Genomic DNA, 17,087 nt, shown 5'->3' with positions numbered 1-17,087 from the left:
TCGTTCACATGCAATAACATCCAAGAGTTTGCTAAGTCCTTCCGACTGCCCCAGCAGACTACCAGTAACAGTCCCCGTGACTCCGGAGCATATATCCATATGAGGCCACGATTCGTACGGGGATGTCGGAACCGAGGGACCACCAATTGATCATCTGGAAGAGTTTCTCTCGAGTCTAGGCGGTCCATCTTCCCCGTATTTCCCCAGATTTGCCTGCTGGCCATGGGCCATGCACGTCCGTCCAGGATATAACCTCTGCGGTCGCTGCACCAGAGGGCTTGATATCCGCTTATTAACGAGGCTCCTTTCCCTCTCTCATATCTTTTGAATCCCTTGTTCTCTTAAGGTGCCCACCCCTCAAGGTGCCTTTCTCTCAATATGGCAGTCGACGAAAAGACCGACGCCCAGTTCCATGAGACAGTCCGCACGCGCGATGGAGACGTCGGCGATGCCATTGAACTGGCCCAGCAAGCCGCTTCGGCCAAGTACAGCCCATGGACCCCGAGTATGTTCCGGCTGTACGGCTGTTTGGCCATCGCGTATCTCTGTGGCTGTCTTAATGGCTACGATGGATCGCTCATGGGCAGTTTGAACGCGATGCAGAGCTATCTGGACTACTTCCACATGTAAGTTCGACCATGCAAATTGGAAATGAAGTCTGAGCTGACGTCTCCAGGAAATCCGCCGGTTCGAGTACAGGACTTGTCTTCGCCCTCTACAATATCGGTTCTATCCCCGCCGTGGTCCTTTCGGGTCCCGTCAATGACTATCTGGGCCGTCGCGCAGGCATGTTTACCGGCGCCGTCATCATCATTATCGGTACATGCATCCAAGCGCCTTCAGTCAACCATGGCATGTTCATGGCCGGTCGATTCATCCTCGGTTTTGGCGTCAGTTTCTGCTGTGTCAGTGCGCCTTGCTACGTGAGCGAAATGGCGCATCCCGCCTGGAGAGGCACTCTGACGGGTCTATACAACTGTACCTGGTATATCGGGTCGATTGTCGCGAGTTGGGTATCCTACGGCTGCGCCAACATCGAGGGCCACATTGGGTTCCGCATCCCCATCTGGTGCCAGCTTATCTCGTCAGTACTTGTCGCTGTTGGAGTCTGGTTTCTACCGGAATCACCACGCTGGCTTATGGCGCAGGACCGCGTTGAGGATGCCGTCAACGTACTGGCCAGATACCACGGAGAAGGCGACCGTAGCCATCCCATGGTGACGCTTCAGATCAAGGAGATGCGGCAGCAGATTATGACCGACGGCTCGGACAAGACATGGTGGGAGTACCGGGAGCTGTTCAACACGCACTCTGCCCGTCGGCGGCTGATCTGTGTCGTTGGTATGGCGTGCTTTGGACAGCTGTCCGGTAACTCGATCACTTCGTACTATCTGCCCAACATGGTGGCCAACGCCGGAATCACCGATGAGAAGACCAAGCTGATGCTCAACGGCATCTACCCAGCCATTTGCCTGGTGGCAGCAGTCACTGGCGCCCGGTTGACAGACAAGATTGGCCGTCGTCCCTTGATGATCTACTCGCTGCTTTTCTGCTCGGTGGCGTTTGCCGTCATTACGGGAACCTCGAAGATGGCGACAGACAATCCGGATAACTCCAATGCGGCCAACACGGCCATCGCATTCATCTACCTGTTCGGTATCGTCTTCTCATTTGGCTGGACCCCGTTGCAGAGCATGTACATTGCCGAGACTCTCACGACGACAACCCGGGCCAAGGGTACTGCCTTTGGCAATCTCATGTCCAGCATCAGCAGCACGATCATCCAATATGCGTCTGGTCCAGCCTTTGACAAGATCCACTACTACTTCTACCTGGTGTTCGTGGGCTGGGATCTGGTCGAGGCAGTCGTTATCTGGTTCTACTTCCCCGAAACGAAGGAGCGAACTCTTGAGGAACTGGCCGAGGTGTTTGAGGCACCTAATCCGGTCAAGAAGAGTCTGCAGAAGAGAGATATCCACTCTGTCTTGAATACTCTGGATGTTCAGGGGGATACCAAAGCGTAGTCTATTCTGACTAGTGATTAATGAATCTTCAGTATCTGAATATATCTAAGCCAAATGAATGTATAATTGAATCCATAAGACTTTTGCGACTACAAATCGACCTCGGTGTAGATCAGTTTCTTATTCTCCTGTTTGCCAATGCCCCGATCTGGCCTTTTCTGGGGAACGCTATGCGGCCCCGTGATTGGCCAAGACAGAATAGGAGGAATGCGGGGAAGAGATCTTCATCTTCATTCTTCATTTCGGGTCAATCAATCGCGCGCTGATTCCTCCTGCACTCTGTCTCACTAGATTGTTTCTGCTTGATGATTCGTCTTTTCACCTAGGTAATATATCATGTCGCTAGAGGAGACGCCCGACTATCGTAAGCGCAAGAGAACTTCCCACGCGGTTTGCCTCCTCTCCTCCAATTGGGTTCAGTCGGTTGACCCCTGCTGATCGGCAGACAGTGTGACGCCTGTCGATACAGAAAAGTGAGGTATGCTTCCTCTGTATCAGTTATCAGTTAGGAGTACACTGAGTAGAGAAGATGCGATGGTCGTCAGCCATGCACAACATGCGGCAACACGGGCGAGGAATGCGTCTACGGCACGGAGGCAGTCCCGTCAGTATTATTTCCCATGCATTGATTGCGAATAGACTGACCCACTACAGCAAGAACAAAAGCGATTTGATCCTTGAGGTGGCCGTTCGCTCCGAGCGACTGCTTCAGGATATGTCGGCTCAATTGGTAGCTTTCCCTGTCGTGACTGCGCACCTTTCACTGACCCAACTAGGCCAGGGTCTCAGGGATGCTGGACGGTAAAACCTCATCGCAGTATCATACTTCTCCAACAGCCATAATCTCTCCATCGACAATCAACGGCGCCCATCGTGCCGACAGCCCTGGCGACCACATCTCCAATGCCACCCTGTCGGCCTTTCATGCCTCCACCACCGAGTCCATCCTCGCATGGCCGCACTTCAACGACTTTCAGTCCCTGCGGGAAGACCACAGTTTCTCCGTCTTTCACCTAGAGTCCACTCGTACGCCACTGGCGCCCCGTCCAACAACGGTGCACCCGTACGCCAGCCGCAGCGAAATAGACCGCGTGGTGCATAGTTTCCAGCGCAACGTCAACTTCTGGTATCCCACCATGTCAGTTGGCCAGGCGGCCGAGGTCCAGGTGCACATAGCCGCGGGCGTGTTTGGCGACAGCGTCAAATCCTGTTTGTCTCTGTTAGTGATGGCGCTGGGTTGCGCAAGTGAACTCATCTGCTCGTATGCGGCACATGAAGATCCAAACTCGGAAGAGCTGGAGCTCCGCAGTCATCGGCGAGCAATGGGCGAGATTTATTTTGACTGTGCGTTCAAAAAGATCTATCTGGCGCAGGCAGAGTGCACCGTCGATGCAGTACAATCGTTATTCTTTACAGCGTATATCTCCCCACCACGATGTTGATATATTCTGACCATTCCAGTATCTTCTTCGCATTCCTTCAACGCCCTCTACAAGCGTGGTCCTTCATCCACGGCACGGCCGCCAAGTGCCGTCTCCTCTTAGCATACCATGACCCCGACGCCAACCCAGCAGAGCAAGAATGTCTCCGTCGGATCTTCTGGTCCTGCTACATCCTCGAAAGGTATGAATCTCCCTGATATTGATTCCCAAACTGACCAGCAGTGACTACCTCGCCGAACTCTCCGCCCTCCCCCAAACCGGCATCGCCGACATCGAGTCCTCCATCCCCCTACCCGGCGAGTACCAGACCCACCTCTCGCAGACCGACGAAGAACAATCCTCCCTCTACTTCCTCGCCTGTATCTCCATGCGCCGGCTCCTCAACCGCGTCCACAACCTCCTCTACGCGCGCGACACCGGCGTTGCCTTCGACAACCACCAGTTCCCCTCCGTCGTCGCCGAACTCGCCCACCAGCTCGAGGAATGGAAGGATCTCCTCCCGCCCCCGTTTCAGTTCACCGTCGACCTCCGTCCCTTGTCCTGCACCGCAGCCGCATTCCTCCGCCAGCGCTACCTCACCTGCAAGAGCGTGATCTACCGGCCCTACCTCACCTGGGCGCTGTCTATGACCGCCACCGCGACAGTGGACCATTTCCCGCCGCAGCTCTTTGAAGGGTGCAAGATCTGTCTCGAGGCGTGCTGGCTGCATGCGCAGAATTTGGGGAGTTATCCGCATACGGTGCTGGTCGATACCTGGATCTGTTCGCTATCGTACGTATGTTCCCCTTGGATTTGTTGAGTGATGCTGATAGTAGTAGAATGGCGAGCGTGATGCTGATTGAGCTGGCGGCATCGCGGCTGACGGCGCTGAGGGGCTGCTTGTCGCCGCAGGTGGCGGAGATGGGACCCCATCTGGCGAAGCTGCTGACACAGTGGATGCATATCCCGGGGCATGGGGTGTCGCCGAGTGTGTTGCAGAGTGTGAAGCTTATTGGGGATGCTGGGGTGTTGTTGAGGATGAGATTGGGGTGACTGCAGTGGAACGTTATACTAGGTATATTGATATATGCAGAACTATTAGACATGAACTAGAAAATGCATTACTGCTTCTCCTCCACAGGATGTTTATCCAGACTCTCATACCACTGTATCACAGACCCCAACAGGAATGCCCAGGACCCCCAGAACGTCGCCAACGTGCTCTGATACTCGACCCCCGAGTTGGCCGTCGCTGGCCCCAGCGCTCCACAGAGAGTGAATCCAATCCCGCCGATAAAATTCCAGAATCCGATATGCCAGCCAAGGATGCGGATCGCGGGAATATACCATTTCGGCTGCGTCTCTATCGCGAAAACCAGCCCGCTGAGGATAAAGCACGAACCGCCAACGATCTGCGGGACCCAGAAGACGCCGTTGGTGACTGCTTGGCTCATGTGGTTGATTATGCCAGGAAGGCCGGTAAAGCCTGCTATCCAGAAGATGGTAGCTCCGATGAGTTGCACGAACGAAGCCCAGAATCCGATCTCGTGGAGATAATGGGTGCGGAGTTCGTTCAGTGTGGGAAGCCATTCAAACGGTCGCTTTCGACCAGTCGATGTGTATCTGTTCGAGTCCTGTCTGGCCTCTGAGGGAGTCAGGAACGAGCGGCGGTTTGCATGATGATGTAGACACGAGTCCATGTCAGACTTGATTCGCACGACAACCTGTTCGACTTCATCTTCTGCTGCCTTGGAGGCCGTCTCAACAGCCCAGCCGAAGCAGCCTGTCTGGTTCTCGTTGACTGCTTCTAGAACTAGCAGAATACTACCAATTTCGAAGACAGTCGCACCGATAAAGGCTGTGACGCCTCCACCGGTGAGGACTTCATTCGGAAACTCGGTGGACGGGACCTCCAGCGGTAGCCAGACGAAAAAGGCGTTGATGACCCAGATCACCGATCCGACAGTAAAAACAAAAGCCACCCAGAAGGAAATGTCCCAGTAGGGGAACGTCGTGAACATGCGAAGAATCCCTTTGATGATAGCTATCGGGTTGATTGTGTTCCGGGGGTAATTCTTGCCTGCGACTCCTGGCGGTCGCTGGTGGATGGTGAGTGCATGTCGTCCTTTACGATTATCGCGAGAGCGCCAGAGTCTTTGGATGCGTGGTTTTGGGATGGTTTCTTGGTCAAGCTGTGGATGCGTGGATAATGGAAAATGCGCCCGTGTTGGATTGGCAAAGGCCAGAGGACCAGAGATGTGGGGTGATCCCAGTGGCACTCGTCGGTCTTGTAGGGGCTTTCGACCCGCACGAAAGACCTGCGACCGGGGCATTTTCTTTTATATCAAAAGCTGTAAAGTTATTGAAGATGAACGTTCATTTTGTCTGGTTTTCTCTGTTGCAAGTGAATGAGATTGGATGATGTGTCGATGGATGACTGGGATGTGATATATGGCGAGATCAAGTTCCCGCCTGCTGCTGCCTTTTAAATATCGGACCATCCATGATCTCATGGGGCTTGACAAGTTTCTAACAAACATCTGCTAGGCTCTCAGTTATTCTCAAGTATCACTGGTACTAGTCCTGGCATGATGATGGCGCTGTCAGAATCCTGGAAATGCGGGCGCTGATCCTGGCAGCTATCAAGCTTTTTGTCTAGAATCAAAAGTCATTTTGCGAAGTAGGCAGGCTCAACTTTATTACTCTTCCTGGCTGTAAGAAGTTAAATGGATTCTTATCACTGGACTTCCTCCGAACCCGTAGAATTAAGCGATCTTAGCTGATCTTTATTCATAATTTGATAAGGGCGTTGTTGAGCTTGTCCTCCTGCAGGAAGACACGCATGCAGCCAGAAAGCTAAGCTTAAAACTGCCTCCTAAAATAGCATGCCTCAACTGCCTTAGTAAAGTAATAATGTGAAAGTCTAGCTACTAAAATAGTATAGGATGTCTGAATAAACTTAGACGTTTCTATGGAACATCTCCTATCAATTAGTGATTCAACCGGATAATATGCCACCCTTCATTTAAGATACAGTTATATTCACCATATCCTATGGAACTGTCTTCCAATCTTACTATTAATTAAGGCTTTAGTGAAGACTCTGTTATATAAACATTCTCTCTTAGGCATATTGTTAGGATCAGCTACTAAAGTCCGATATTAAAGGGTGAATATAAGGATGAAGGGGACAATGACCGTATATTGCCTGCGAAAGGAGAACTAATCGCTGGCTTGCGGAATCTTCGCCAGATATTTTGGGCATAAGGACATCATCCATGCATGCCAGTGATTCCCACTTGCCAGGGTGGCTATCGCCTCACTGATCTCGCTGTCTGCGCCCCACGGGGAAGACCAGCCTGTGTTGGTAGCCTTCATTTAAACTGGTAACACATGCTCCCACGAAGATGGAGCCGGTTAGACTGAGATTCTAGTTCCACACAGCCGACTTCCTAGCCAATGCGCAGCGAGCAAGTCAACAACTTGGCCTACTATACGACGCCCCAGATCTCTATCCCACTATGCAAGATGCCTTTGACACACAACGGAGGATGAACCGTCATCTGCTCTGGCTGGGCGCCTCTCAAGTGCAGACGATTTTGCCGATGCTGAGGGGACGATGTAGTAGCTTCAAATGTAGTACAGTACTCTTTGGGTAGTTGTATGATGCTAGATTCCCTATCTTTGTGCTTCTAGGCTAGCTACAAATGAACCATGGATGGACATAAGCACCTCTATGTGCGGGTCTTTCGGCAGGGTAGCCATCACAAATGGACCAATCTCTCCTCGCGGATTGAATACAATCAACCTGAAATCATGGTAAGTCTCGTGACTGTTCCCGGCTGCAATTCATTCAGTAGAGATTGGCAGCGCAAATATAGTTAGTTACCAAAACTACTGTCAATGGTCAATCCGGTACCTTAGTATAGACCTTATTCTGACACAACGCCATCGTTGCAGCGTCGGAAAACGTGTACGGGACCTGGTAGGCGTCTAAAAGCGCTGGGATCTGGGCTTCTCTGGCTAACCCATGAAATCCTTGCGCTATGTTAAATGCTAGGTCCCAATCCTTATTTGTGCCAGCCGCTAGGTGTTTGACAAGGGATTGGATTCCTGGCACCAGCGTGACATGATGTCCCAGTTCTTGCAAGGTAGTCAAAAGCTTATTGGCTTCACCATCGTGTGGTAGAGCTGCGCATTCCTCTTCCGAATAACCTTGACCGTGGTAGGTCGACCGCTGTTCGGCGATTAGGGCTATATTGAGAGAAGGTGTGTCATGCAAGGCCATCCTCTGAGTAGAATACAATAGGATATTGAGAGATAATAGAACAGGAAGAGAAACTTTTTTACCAGTCCACAACTACAAGCGGTATTTTAAAGCCTCTATGGGCTATGACTGATCCGCTCATTTTCAATGAAATCACCTCAATGTTACCGTGACGTCTATATCAACGGGACCTTGCAACGGAAATTGGAGTTTATCAAGAATCTTGTCGGTAGATTTTGATTAGTAAGAACAGAAGATTCTAAGAAAGGAAAGTCTATGGTCGAACATCACTTGGCCTCGACCAGTTATTCCACTTCCACACATAGCGCCGCAGAGATGTTTGCAATCTGTTTGTTTTTACCATCACAACCAAGCAGCCTTAGGGGTGCGTATCCAGAGAAAGCAATGATGGCATTAGGTTGGTCGTCGGATGCGGACGTTCCGTTTGGGTGGGCATTGCACTGGCATTCCATTGGTGTTCATTCCTTCTGTATAAGAGAATTTTACCACTCTCGCCGCATCTGTCTGGATCCATATTAAAAAGTTAAACTCTTAAAGTTTCACAAAAACACTTTACGCATACCCATTGGAACGGATAGACACTAGTGAAACCGCTAACCTTCACTATGGAACATGATATAGTGGCAGCAGCTTGCTGCCATGGAGATGGTTGAGATGGTTGGATTCTCTATCTAGGAAGCCGAACTGTGCGTGGAATAGGGGCAAGCTCGCTAGTTGCGGGCTGATTGAACCTCGTAGAGTCAGGTGACCATACGACGGAAAATATTTCCGACAGTGTAGTTAAGTGGGTCTTACAAAGCCCTAAGCCTGTAACTGAAGGGCCTTAGATCAAGGGCAGGTGCAACAGGAATAACTACGAGGTCATTATAAGCAGAGCGCCGTAAGCTCGTGTCTCCTTCCCTCTTACAATTCTTGCCACCTTCGACTCCTGCGGGTCTGCTCTGGCACGGGAATGCCGGTAGGGTCAGGGTATCCAACGTCATGTATGATGCAAGGAGACCTCCAATCTACCAACTCGGTGTTACGCTTTGAGTGCTACTGGAAGCCCCTAGCGGCTAGGTCGTCTGAAATTCGGCTCCACCACCATCTTAATACTATCCATCGTACCGCAATCCTCATCAATAAGCCATTTAACACTCGACGGGTCAATCTATTTTAAGGTTGGTTACTCGTCATTGCAGAAACGTCGCTGTGGCCTCATCGGCTTCACGCAAAACGCCTTCCTCTGGGGGCTTCGGTAGTGCCGCAAGAGCTAGTCCGCTCTATATAGCCTTGGTCAGGATGTCAACGCATATAGTCAGGTTGAAGCGGTTCAGTCCACTTCCAATAACCACCCAATCACCAACGATTTAGCAGTAATATATGTGGCCCGGAATCCTGCAGTTTACAGCAAGGTTTGACGTTTGTTCACTGCAATATCGGATACGGGGTGACTTTCTCAGTGAAACTGCAAGATTTGGCTTGGCCGCGTAGTATGGGATAAAGTACCAAGGAATCAGAACCGCGCGACCGCTGTTCAAGTATGTAGACCATAATTTGGGATCTTCCACACTCTAATTCTACTGAGTTGAACAGCTGCCGCGCAGAATGCCGCAAGGTTGTGCTGCTATATCCCTCCAAGATAACCGGCTCTCCTACTCCCCTCTGTTTCAAAATATCTAGTTTAAGTCTAAGTAATTCCACTTATACCTTCTTTGATCACAGCTATTTTTTCTCCGTATCTATCATTCTAAAACAACAGCTGGCAGGGACACACCCTCCATCTGCACCCTTCATTGCTAAAATATATGCTCGGACTTTTCGCCCATTGAATTAGCCCCATCTCCATATCTATTCCGATGATGTGGCCAAAAACCCTACTTGCTACAGCCGTGGGATTATTAGCAGCACTAGTTTCGGTCAAATTTCCTAGCATTCGTCCCCTGCAGCAGATTCTCAATTCCTGGAATAGCAATGAGGGTAACCAGAACAACATCTGTCTACGGGCACCTAGCGTGCAAAGCCCTTCAGATGGGCTCCTCCCGCCTGACAGGTTCACACGGGATCAGTCAATACGGGTGCTCCAGGCTGATCGCCTTTCCAAAGCTGTCCAAATCCCGACTACAATCGAGGAGCACATGAACGATCCCTATAGTGAAGAATTTAGACCATTTCTTGATTTCCAGGGGCTTCTTCGATCCCTTTTTCCCCTTACGTACGTTCCCCCTACCTCCTCCCAAAACAGTACTTGTCGCGCAGGCCGACACCTAACAATCAGTTGCCTCAAGGTACTCCGAGGCTAGAATAGACTATGTCAACAGACTAGGTCTAGTCTTTACTCTAAATGGTACAGATCACAACCTCAAGCCTATTCTTTTCGCAGCCCACCAAGACGTTGTCCCTATAGATGACCCCTCTGGGTGGACCTACCCACCATTCTCGGGGCATTTCGACGGTGAATGGCTTTGGGGTCGCGGAGCAAGCGACTGCAAAAATCTGGTAATTGGGCTACTCTCTGTGATTGAGGATCTATTAGCCCAAGAGTGGCACCCAATCCGTACCGTTATACTTGCATTTGGCTTCGATGAAGAAATCCAAGGAGGGCTTGGTGCAGGGTCAATTTCATCCTTCCTTGAGCAAAAATATGGACAATACAGCTTTGAGTTTATCTCCGACGAAGGGGGTATGGGTATTGAAAATCTTGCTAATGACGAAGGGCATGATGATATAGTGTACGCCCTTCCCGGTATAAGTGAAAAGGGCAGTATGAATATGGTCTTGGATCTTTCAGTGCCAGGTGGGCACAGTTCTGTTCCCCCGCCTCATACAGGTATCGGAATAATGTCTGAGATCATTTATCTCCTGGAACGAGAAGATCTTTTTACGCCCCTGCTAGGCGAGACACATCCATCTCGCCGAAAGCTAGAATGCCAGGCAAGGTACTCGCCAAATTATGTTGAACCATGGCTGGCCGATATACTACAATCCACCAACTACGGGTTTGCGGCAGAGAAACTAGCCTTGTCAAGAGGCCCAGAGTTTAGATTTATGCTACAAACATCACAAGCAGCTGATATTTTCCACGGCGGTGTTAAAGCAAATAATCTGCCAGAGAATATCTCAGCGTTGGTCAATTATCGGATTGCCATACATCAATCACCAGACACGGTTAAGTCTCGTGCTATTCAGATCGTTGCTCCAATTGCGCGGAAATATAATCTAACCTTATATGACTTCCGGGAAGACCCCACACATAAAGGGAATAACTATCTACAACTGTCAACAGACAAGATTGAGCTGCACCCGGCGCCCATCAGCCCCATACGTGATACAGTTGGGACCCGGTTTGCAGGAGTTATACGATCAGCCTTTGAGTCTGTGCCCAGTTTAAAAGGCAAAACCGTTGTAGTCGTTGGGGATCTTATGTCAGGCAACACAGATACAATATTCTACTGGAACCTGTCAAAGAATATATATCGCTGGGATCCAGTTAGGAGGGGCAGGGCACTGAATATACATGGGGTTGACGAAAGGATTGCCCTTGATGCACATTTGGAGACTATGACTTTTTATTACGGTATGTCTTTCTTTCCTTTGTTCAGCCAGGGATGTTGGATGATCTATGTCTTGCTAATTTTTTCTGGGGCAGAACTGATCCGTACTTTTAACGTATTGGAGGAGTAGCCGATCATGGCGCATTGTTAGGTTGATTGTTGGGACGGGAAACTCCCATGGGATTCGGATGGGATGTGATGGGATTTTGGAATGGAAAACGGGAGATCCCGCCCTGTTTAGAGATGGCCTGAAGTTGAGAATGGGATTCCGGTTCCAGCCCAGTTGAGAGGGGATGGGAAACAGGATGCCAAGAGGGAAATAAGCTCAACGCTATCGGTAAATGCTAAGATACCAGATTCTGGCTTGACCAATCAGATCGCTCGATTCCACCATGGTTTCAACACGCCGATTGCAGAGATTTTACGTCGTTTTAGACTGTCCTTACCGATATCGAATTTGTCGTATATAAATACTAGGTTAGATGGATAGATTAGAAGAATCAGACCTTCATTCCTGGTGCACTCCGCATATATGCGTTTACAAGGCAACTATGACTAGCGCGGAATGGTTAGAACGGGGATGCTAAGAAAGTGATAGGATTATCCTACAATTACTGTTCGTAAATAATATGTACTGTTAACTACCAATGATTTGTTATAAATATCTACCTCTATAATTTATCTTTATAAGTAGCGACAATAGGTAGCAGCAGAGCAAAGGAGGCTCTGGCATTCGTTTATAGCGTGAGTAGTGATCATTCTCAATATTAAAGTGTCGTAATTCAGAGGAAAGTTGATCGTTATTATTCTCATCCGAAAAACTTCAGGGTCTGTATTACAATATGAATATTACCTAGATTGCTTTTCAACTAGCTTGATTCTATACGGAATTTGTTACGTTCATGAACCGCTGTTTTAAACCTTGCCCATGACGACAACATTTCATCCCTTACATTGAGCGCCGTGGCTCGATTTTTGCCCGGCGTTTTCCCAGTTATTCTCCTGCCCGCTGCCTGATCCGGGCAGAGTATCATCCAGAAGACCCGCGGTCTTAGCAGGAAAGTTCTCCTGTTCATGCATATTATGCTCCTTTCCTCCAGCAGGGTTTCCCTTGAACTAGTGTCAACTGCGATATATAACCAGTTACTTATGCCAGTACGGGACCCCGTCTCGTACCCCTACTACCAGACTTCCTCTCCGCTTCCACGAGAGTCAACGCCTCTACTGAATGTAATGTGGTGTGATCTATGTACACACTAAAACCTCATCTTCCCTCTGCCCGTGAATAATCATCTCTTTCCAAGCCTTCTACTACTCCATCAGTGCAGCCAGACTTGTCATCATGTCTTTGGATATTACGGTATTCATTCTCATCCCCCAGTTGCTGTCCACTAATAAGTCCTTCCAGACCTTCCACAATGTTATCAACAATGAGTTGATCACCACCTCAAACACCTGTCACGGTATCAACCCCGCAAACCGTCAGCCCAATCCTGAAGTCCCTGTTTCCACAAAAGAAGATCTTGATCAAGCCGTCAATTTTGCTCGACAAGCTTTCCGAAAATGGTCAAAGACCTCATTCGATGAGCGCCGCACTGCCCTGAGCGCCTTTGCAGACAAAATCGAAGTAAACAAGGACGCACTGGTCCGGCTGTTAACGCAGGAACAAGGAAAGCCGCTCAGCCAGTCGACTGAAGAGCTTAGAATGGCAGTCCAGTGGGCCCGAGTCATACCCACAATTGAGATTCCTGAGACGGTTATTGAAGACACAGAAGAACAACAGATCATTCAGCGGTATACTCCTCTCGGTGTCTGCGGGGCTATCGTGCCGTGGGATTTCCCTGTCTTGCTAGCTGTCGGCAAGATCGTGCCCGCTGTGTACACAGGTAACACTGTGATCCTTAAACCCTCCCCATTTACGCCGTACTGCGGCCTGAAGCTCGCTGAGTTAGCAGCGCAATGCTTCCCACCAGGTGTGGTCCAGGCATTGAGTGGGGGTAATGAACTGGGCCCTATGATTACAGAGCACCCAGGGATCGACAAGATCAGTTTCACTGGCTCAATTGATACAGGGAAGCTTGTCATGATGAGTTGCGCACAGACCCTGAAGCGGGTTACACTAGAGTTAGGTGGGAATGACCCGGCCATTATCTGTGATGATGTCAATATTGATGCGATCATTCCAAAGGTATGCTACCTCCACTTGTTCTGTGAGCCTGCTGACATTTGCAGATTGGGATTCTCTCCTTCCTCTGCTCTAGCCAGATCTGCATGATGATCAAGCGGCTGTACGTCCATGAGAAGATCTATGATGAGTTCTGGGAGAAACTCGTGGCCTTTGTGCAATCCCTCAAGGTTGGCGATGGCACCCAGCCTGATGTCTTCTTCGGCCCAGTCCAGAACAGTATGCAGTATGACAAGGCTAAGTGTCTCCTCGAAAGCTTGTCCTCTGAAGGTCTCAAGGCAGCCCACAGCGGAACTATCAATGACTCAGCAGGCTACTTCATCCACCCAACCATCGTTGATAATCCTCCTGAGTCTGCCCGGGTCGTTCAAGAAGAGGCCTTTGCGCCGATTTTGCCTATGCTCAAGTGGTCAGATGAAGAAGATGTCATTAAGCGGGCGAATGCTACTGAGACAGGCCTTGGGTCATCGGTATGGAGCAAGGACATGACGCGAGCTCGTCGAATAGCTGATCAGCTTGAGTCGGGCAGCGTGTGGATCAACTCCCACTTTGACGTGTCTCCCAAAGTACCGTTTGGAGGACACAAGGCCAGCGGAATTGGCACGGAATGGGGGTTGAACGGTTTGACGGCGTACTGTAACTCACAGAGCTTGTGGGTCAAGCAGGGTTCGTGAGCTTCGGTTTGCAAGCCAGCTAAGTCGTAATGCTATGATGATTCTTCTCAAAAGACCTTTCATAAGATGCTTCAACTGAGTACTTGTCTCGTAGGATGTGGCCTTGCCCAGGTCGGCGATCTGGTCGTCTGTGACATGGACCTCTCCATCCTTGGTGATCTGTCAGCAGGAGTTGACGGTAATGATGCTTGCGCAGGAAAAAACAGATCGACAGACGACAGCAGTGTTGGTCAAGTCAATGGAGCTTGCAAGATGACTAGGACAGGCGTATTGGTTGTATAACTCTATCGTTCCTCTTCTGTACCCCACTATCAACCCTAGTTTATAGCGGAGACATCCGATGTTGAAAGCGGAGAGCGAAGATTCGCGAGGGAGAGGAAAATAGCAGTCTGATAGTAGTAATAGTAGTAGTATTCACATCTCGTCTCGAACTCTGAACTGAAATACAATGGGCACGTAGAAAGGCATCATTCGCATATATACGTTCACAGGGTAGTGTGAGGGTCTCTTATGAATGCGTGGAGCAGATGGCGGGTTAATATTAGCTATCACAGGAGCTACCTTTAGAACCGGTTTGGGGAATTTTTGTTGTCTGCTTTGCTCGGGTCAAACTTTGCTAAATACCCCCTTGCACCGACTCGACGGGCATCTCGACCCGATCGTTTAGGAGAGCAATCACCGAACCGTACCTGTCGATTATGGGCGGAATTACCTGGCATCCTGCCATCGAATAGCCATCACTGCCAGGAGCAGTAGGGAATGGACGTTAGGTACCTGAAAGGAAAAGGTACAGGAGAAACATATCAGCTATAGTCAATACAGGCAAGACCCTGTGTGCCCAGACCGTTACAAAGCTGCAAGAGATATAGGCACGGCCCCACGGGTGTGATAGACGTCGCGCAATCGCAACGGTGCTAGGACGGACACTAAGGCACGATGGCCATTAGTCCCGCTGATATCTCCCGTTTCTTCCGTCCCCTCGGAATGAAGCATAGCAAATCAAACATGCTCACCGAGTGTCTTGAGTTGTTGCTCTTCGTCGATCAGGGGATTGCACGGTGCGACAGTTTGCTATAATCTCTGCAGAGGCACCCTGAGGAAGTTGCTGCGCCGGCTAAAGAGGCCTTTGGAAAGGCCAAGGCAGGGTTGTTATCGGCGGGGTTGATTCCCAAAACCCAGAATACTGTCTCAGGAGGTCGCAATCCTCACCGGCCACATCAGAAGCCGGTCCAACCCAGCGTCGTGTAAACCAGAGATGGATCTTTGAATCCTAAGAATCTCCTCCTTGAAAGCGCCCAAGAACCAGCGGTCTACCAGTGAGTTGATGACATAAAAATGAGCCAAGATGGCTAAAGAAAGTCCCCTGGTTAGACCTATTAGTTGGTCGCTCCCCAGTAACCCAATAAAGACATCGGGGACCACGCTTGGCCAACCTAGCACTGCGGCCTCTTCCAGATTGTACTGAATATCGGAATCATCTGGAAACCCCCGCTCGCTGACTGTACATTGGAACACAGAAATAACGCGCGAATAAATACTTTCTAGGACGTCTATGCCCCTTGATAGTCCATCCACTGCTACTTCCGATGTGTTTGGAGAAGAGACGGACGTTAAGTAGAGCTCGGGGCTACTGGTTATCCGAAGAGTGGCGTGGAAAGCTCTCAAGTCCGCGATCGCTTGCAAAGCCCCATGGGCGAATAACTGCACAAGAAGAGAGCAGCGATTGAGCTTAGACAAGGATGAATCAAAGGGAAGGTCTTTCCAGTACTCATCACCATGGAAATGTAATACCATCGACCGCATGCAGCTGGCCTTTAAGGCAGGCCATTGATCTTGGATCACGGTTGACACCCCCGGATTAGGTGCAGCCAGCTTATCTGGGGCTGGTTTATTGGGGGCAGAGTCTGCTTGTTTAGCGCCGAAGCATAGAGGACAGAAACCGGAGCAACAGTCGGACAGGCCGGATTCAGCTCGGGCACCTGGAGGGATGCATAGACGAAGGCAACGAGGAGTAGAGAGCCTGCATAAACAGCTTCGGCATTCGAGTTGGATAGCTGGGCCACCTCGTTTCTGAAATTCTGCAGCCCTCTCTGGTAGTGATCCATTACAACCCGCAAATCTACCGTATCTGAGTCGTAATCTTCACCAGGCCTTTGCCTCAGTCGATGAGTGATCATGTGAAGGCCGCCCAAGGCGATGAGTAGGTGCATGAGATAACGGTGCTTTCCGGCGAGGCGGGGAATCACCTGCCGCCAGATCATGCTTCGTTTTGGGTGTAGGGACATCTCCTGAGCAGTATGCAGATGGAAGAACTGCATCGCTAGGAGATTATCCATATCCAGGTCATCGTTTGCTGGTGGGGAAACACCCGCCGGCCGCGACGTATATGTCTCCCATGGCTCTAGGTAGGATCGGACGGGACGGGGACTACCGGCACTCCGGGAGCGTGGCGAATCTCGTCGCTCCCCAGAGGAGCTGATCGGTTTGAAGGTCGCGACTGGAGGATCAGGGAAGACACATGGCTCGCCGCGAGAAGAGCAGGAGCCACAGACAGGGCGAAGCTCATCGCACTGTACGACATCGAACCGACGGTGGATCAGCGAATAAGGCAGGCGTGAAGCGGCAATTCGGGGGACGCAGACCAGAGTAGAATGGTAGACTTACTTTGACCCGTCGCGACTTGCAAGAGAAACACCCTAAGCGAGATTTGTGGTGGCGTGCGCGGTGTCTTTTCCTTGCGCGTTGACTGTTATGTGCTGCCTCTGCAGCCATACGTGAGTCACCGTTAAGGGACAAGCCCTGCATGATCACATGAATAACCCACAAGATCTAACCATCGCTTGAGGGCAGGGGAGGTCGGACTTGCATGAGAGGAACAATTTTTGGATAGGGATGAAGGATGAACTGCGCCACAAGTTGCCTGATCCGGCCAAGACGGAGAGCTACGCCGGACTGGGACAGC

At 50.3% G+C, this 17,087-nt stretch overlaps 7 protein-coding genes across 7 annotated transcripts; 4 read left to right on the top strand and 3 right to left on the bottom strand.

Annotated features, from left to right (window-relative positions):
• Positions 1-314: 314 nt before the first annotated feature.
• On the top strand, positions 315-2,024 carry P174DRAFT_502277 (sugar porter family MFS transporter; the record flags this gene model as incomplete). Its single annotated transcript, XM_024831081.1, has 2 exons — positions 315-626; positions 677-2,024. The coding sequence occupies exons 1-2, from the start codon at positions 379-381 to the stop codon at positions 2,022-2,024; spliced, it is 1,596 nt and encodes a 531-aa protein (XP_024686374.1). The 5' UTR covers positions 315-378.
• Positions 2,025-2,360: 336 nt separating this feature from the next.
• Positions 2,361-4,498, top strand: P174DRAFT_458372 (Zn(II)2Cys6 transcription factor; the record flags this gene model as incomplete). Its single annotated transcript, XM_024829657.1, has 8 exons — positions 2,361-2,414; positions 2,474-2,502; positions 2,554-2,628; positions 2,679-2,741; positions 2,806-3,441; positions 3,486-3,647; positions 3,689-4,237; positions 4,285-4,498. The coding sequence occupies 8 exons, from the start codon at positions 2,361-2,363 to the stop codon at positions 4,496-4,498; spliced, it is 1,782 nt and encodes a 593-aa protein (XP_024686373.1).
• Positions 4,499-4,502: 4 nt separating this feature from the next.
• Positions 4,503-6,032, bottom strand: P174DRAFT_439505 (uncharacterized protein). The gene has a single exon (XM_024826818.1). The coding sequence runs from the start codon at positions 5,776-5,778 to the stop codon at positions 4,567-4,569; it is 1,212 nt and encodes a 403-aa protein (XP_024686372.1). The 5' UTR covers positions 5,779-6,032; the 3' UTR covers positions 4,503-4,566.
• A 1,320-nt stretch (positions 6,033-7,352) lies between these two features.
• Positions 7,353-7,733, bottom strand: P174DRAFT_429184 (uncharacterized protein; the record flags this gene model as incomplete). Its single annotated transcript, XM_024825557.1, has 1 exon — positions 7,353-7,733. One exon carries the CDS (start codon positions 7,731-7,733, stop codon positions 7,353-7,355), a length of 381 nt encoding a protein of 126 aa, XP_024686371.1.
• A 1,362-nt stretch (positions 7,734-9,095) lies between these two features.
• Positions 9,096-11,331, top strand: P174DRAFT_458369 (M20 family metallopeptidase; the record flags this gene model as incomplete). Its single annotated transcript, XM_024829656.1, has 4 exons — positions 9,096-9,127; positions 9,646-9,927; positions 10,001-11,289; positions 11,315-11,331. The coding sequence occupies 4 exons, from the start codon at positions 9,096-9,098 to the stop codon at positions 11,329-11,331; spliced, it is 1,620 nt and encodes a 539-aa protein (XP_024686370.1).
• A 1,069-nt stretch (positions 11,332-12,400) lies between these two features.
• P174DRAFT_449335 (aldehyde dehydrogenase family protein) lies at positions 12,401-14,125 on the top strand (the record flags this gene model as incomplete). Its single annotated transcript, XM_024828834.1, has 3 exons — positions 12,401-12,626; positions 12,675-13,454; positions 13,499-14,125. Exons 1-3 carry the CDS (start codon positions 12,609-12,611, stop codon positions 14,123-14,125), a joined length of 1,425 nt encoding a protein of 474 aa, XP_024686369.1. The 5' UTR covers positions 12,401-12,608.
• Positions 14,126-15,313: 1,188 nt separating this feature from the next.
• Positions 15,314-16,930, bottom strand: P174DRAFT_458367 (Zn(II)2Cys6 transcription factor; the record flags this gene model as incomplete). Its single annotated transcript, XM_024829655.1, has 3 exons — positions 15,314-15,932; positions 15,977-16,695; positions 16,790-16,930. 3 exons carry the CDS (start codon positions 16,928-16,930, stop codon positions 15,314-15,316), a joined length of 1,479 nt encoding a protein of 492 aa, XP_024686368.1.
• Positions 16,931-17,087: the final 157 nt, after the last annotated feature.

Source organism: Aspergillus novofumigatus (genome assembly GCF_002847465.1).
Source record: "Aspergillus novofumigatus IBT 16806 chromosome Unknown P174scaffold_2, whole genome shotgun sequence".
Taxonomy (NCBI): domain Eukaryota; kingdom Fungi; phylum Ascomycota; class Eurotiomycetes; order Eurotiales; family Aspergillaceae; genus Aspergillus; species Aspergillus novofumigatus.
The sequence above is the reverse complement of the archived record's forward strand: the minus strand, read 5'-3'. Positions and strand labels throughout refer to the sequence as shown.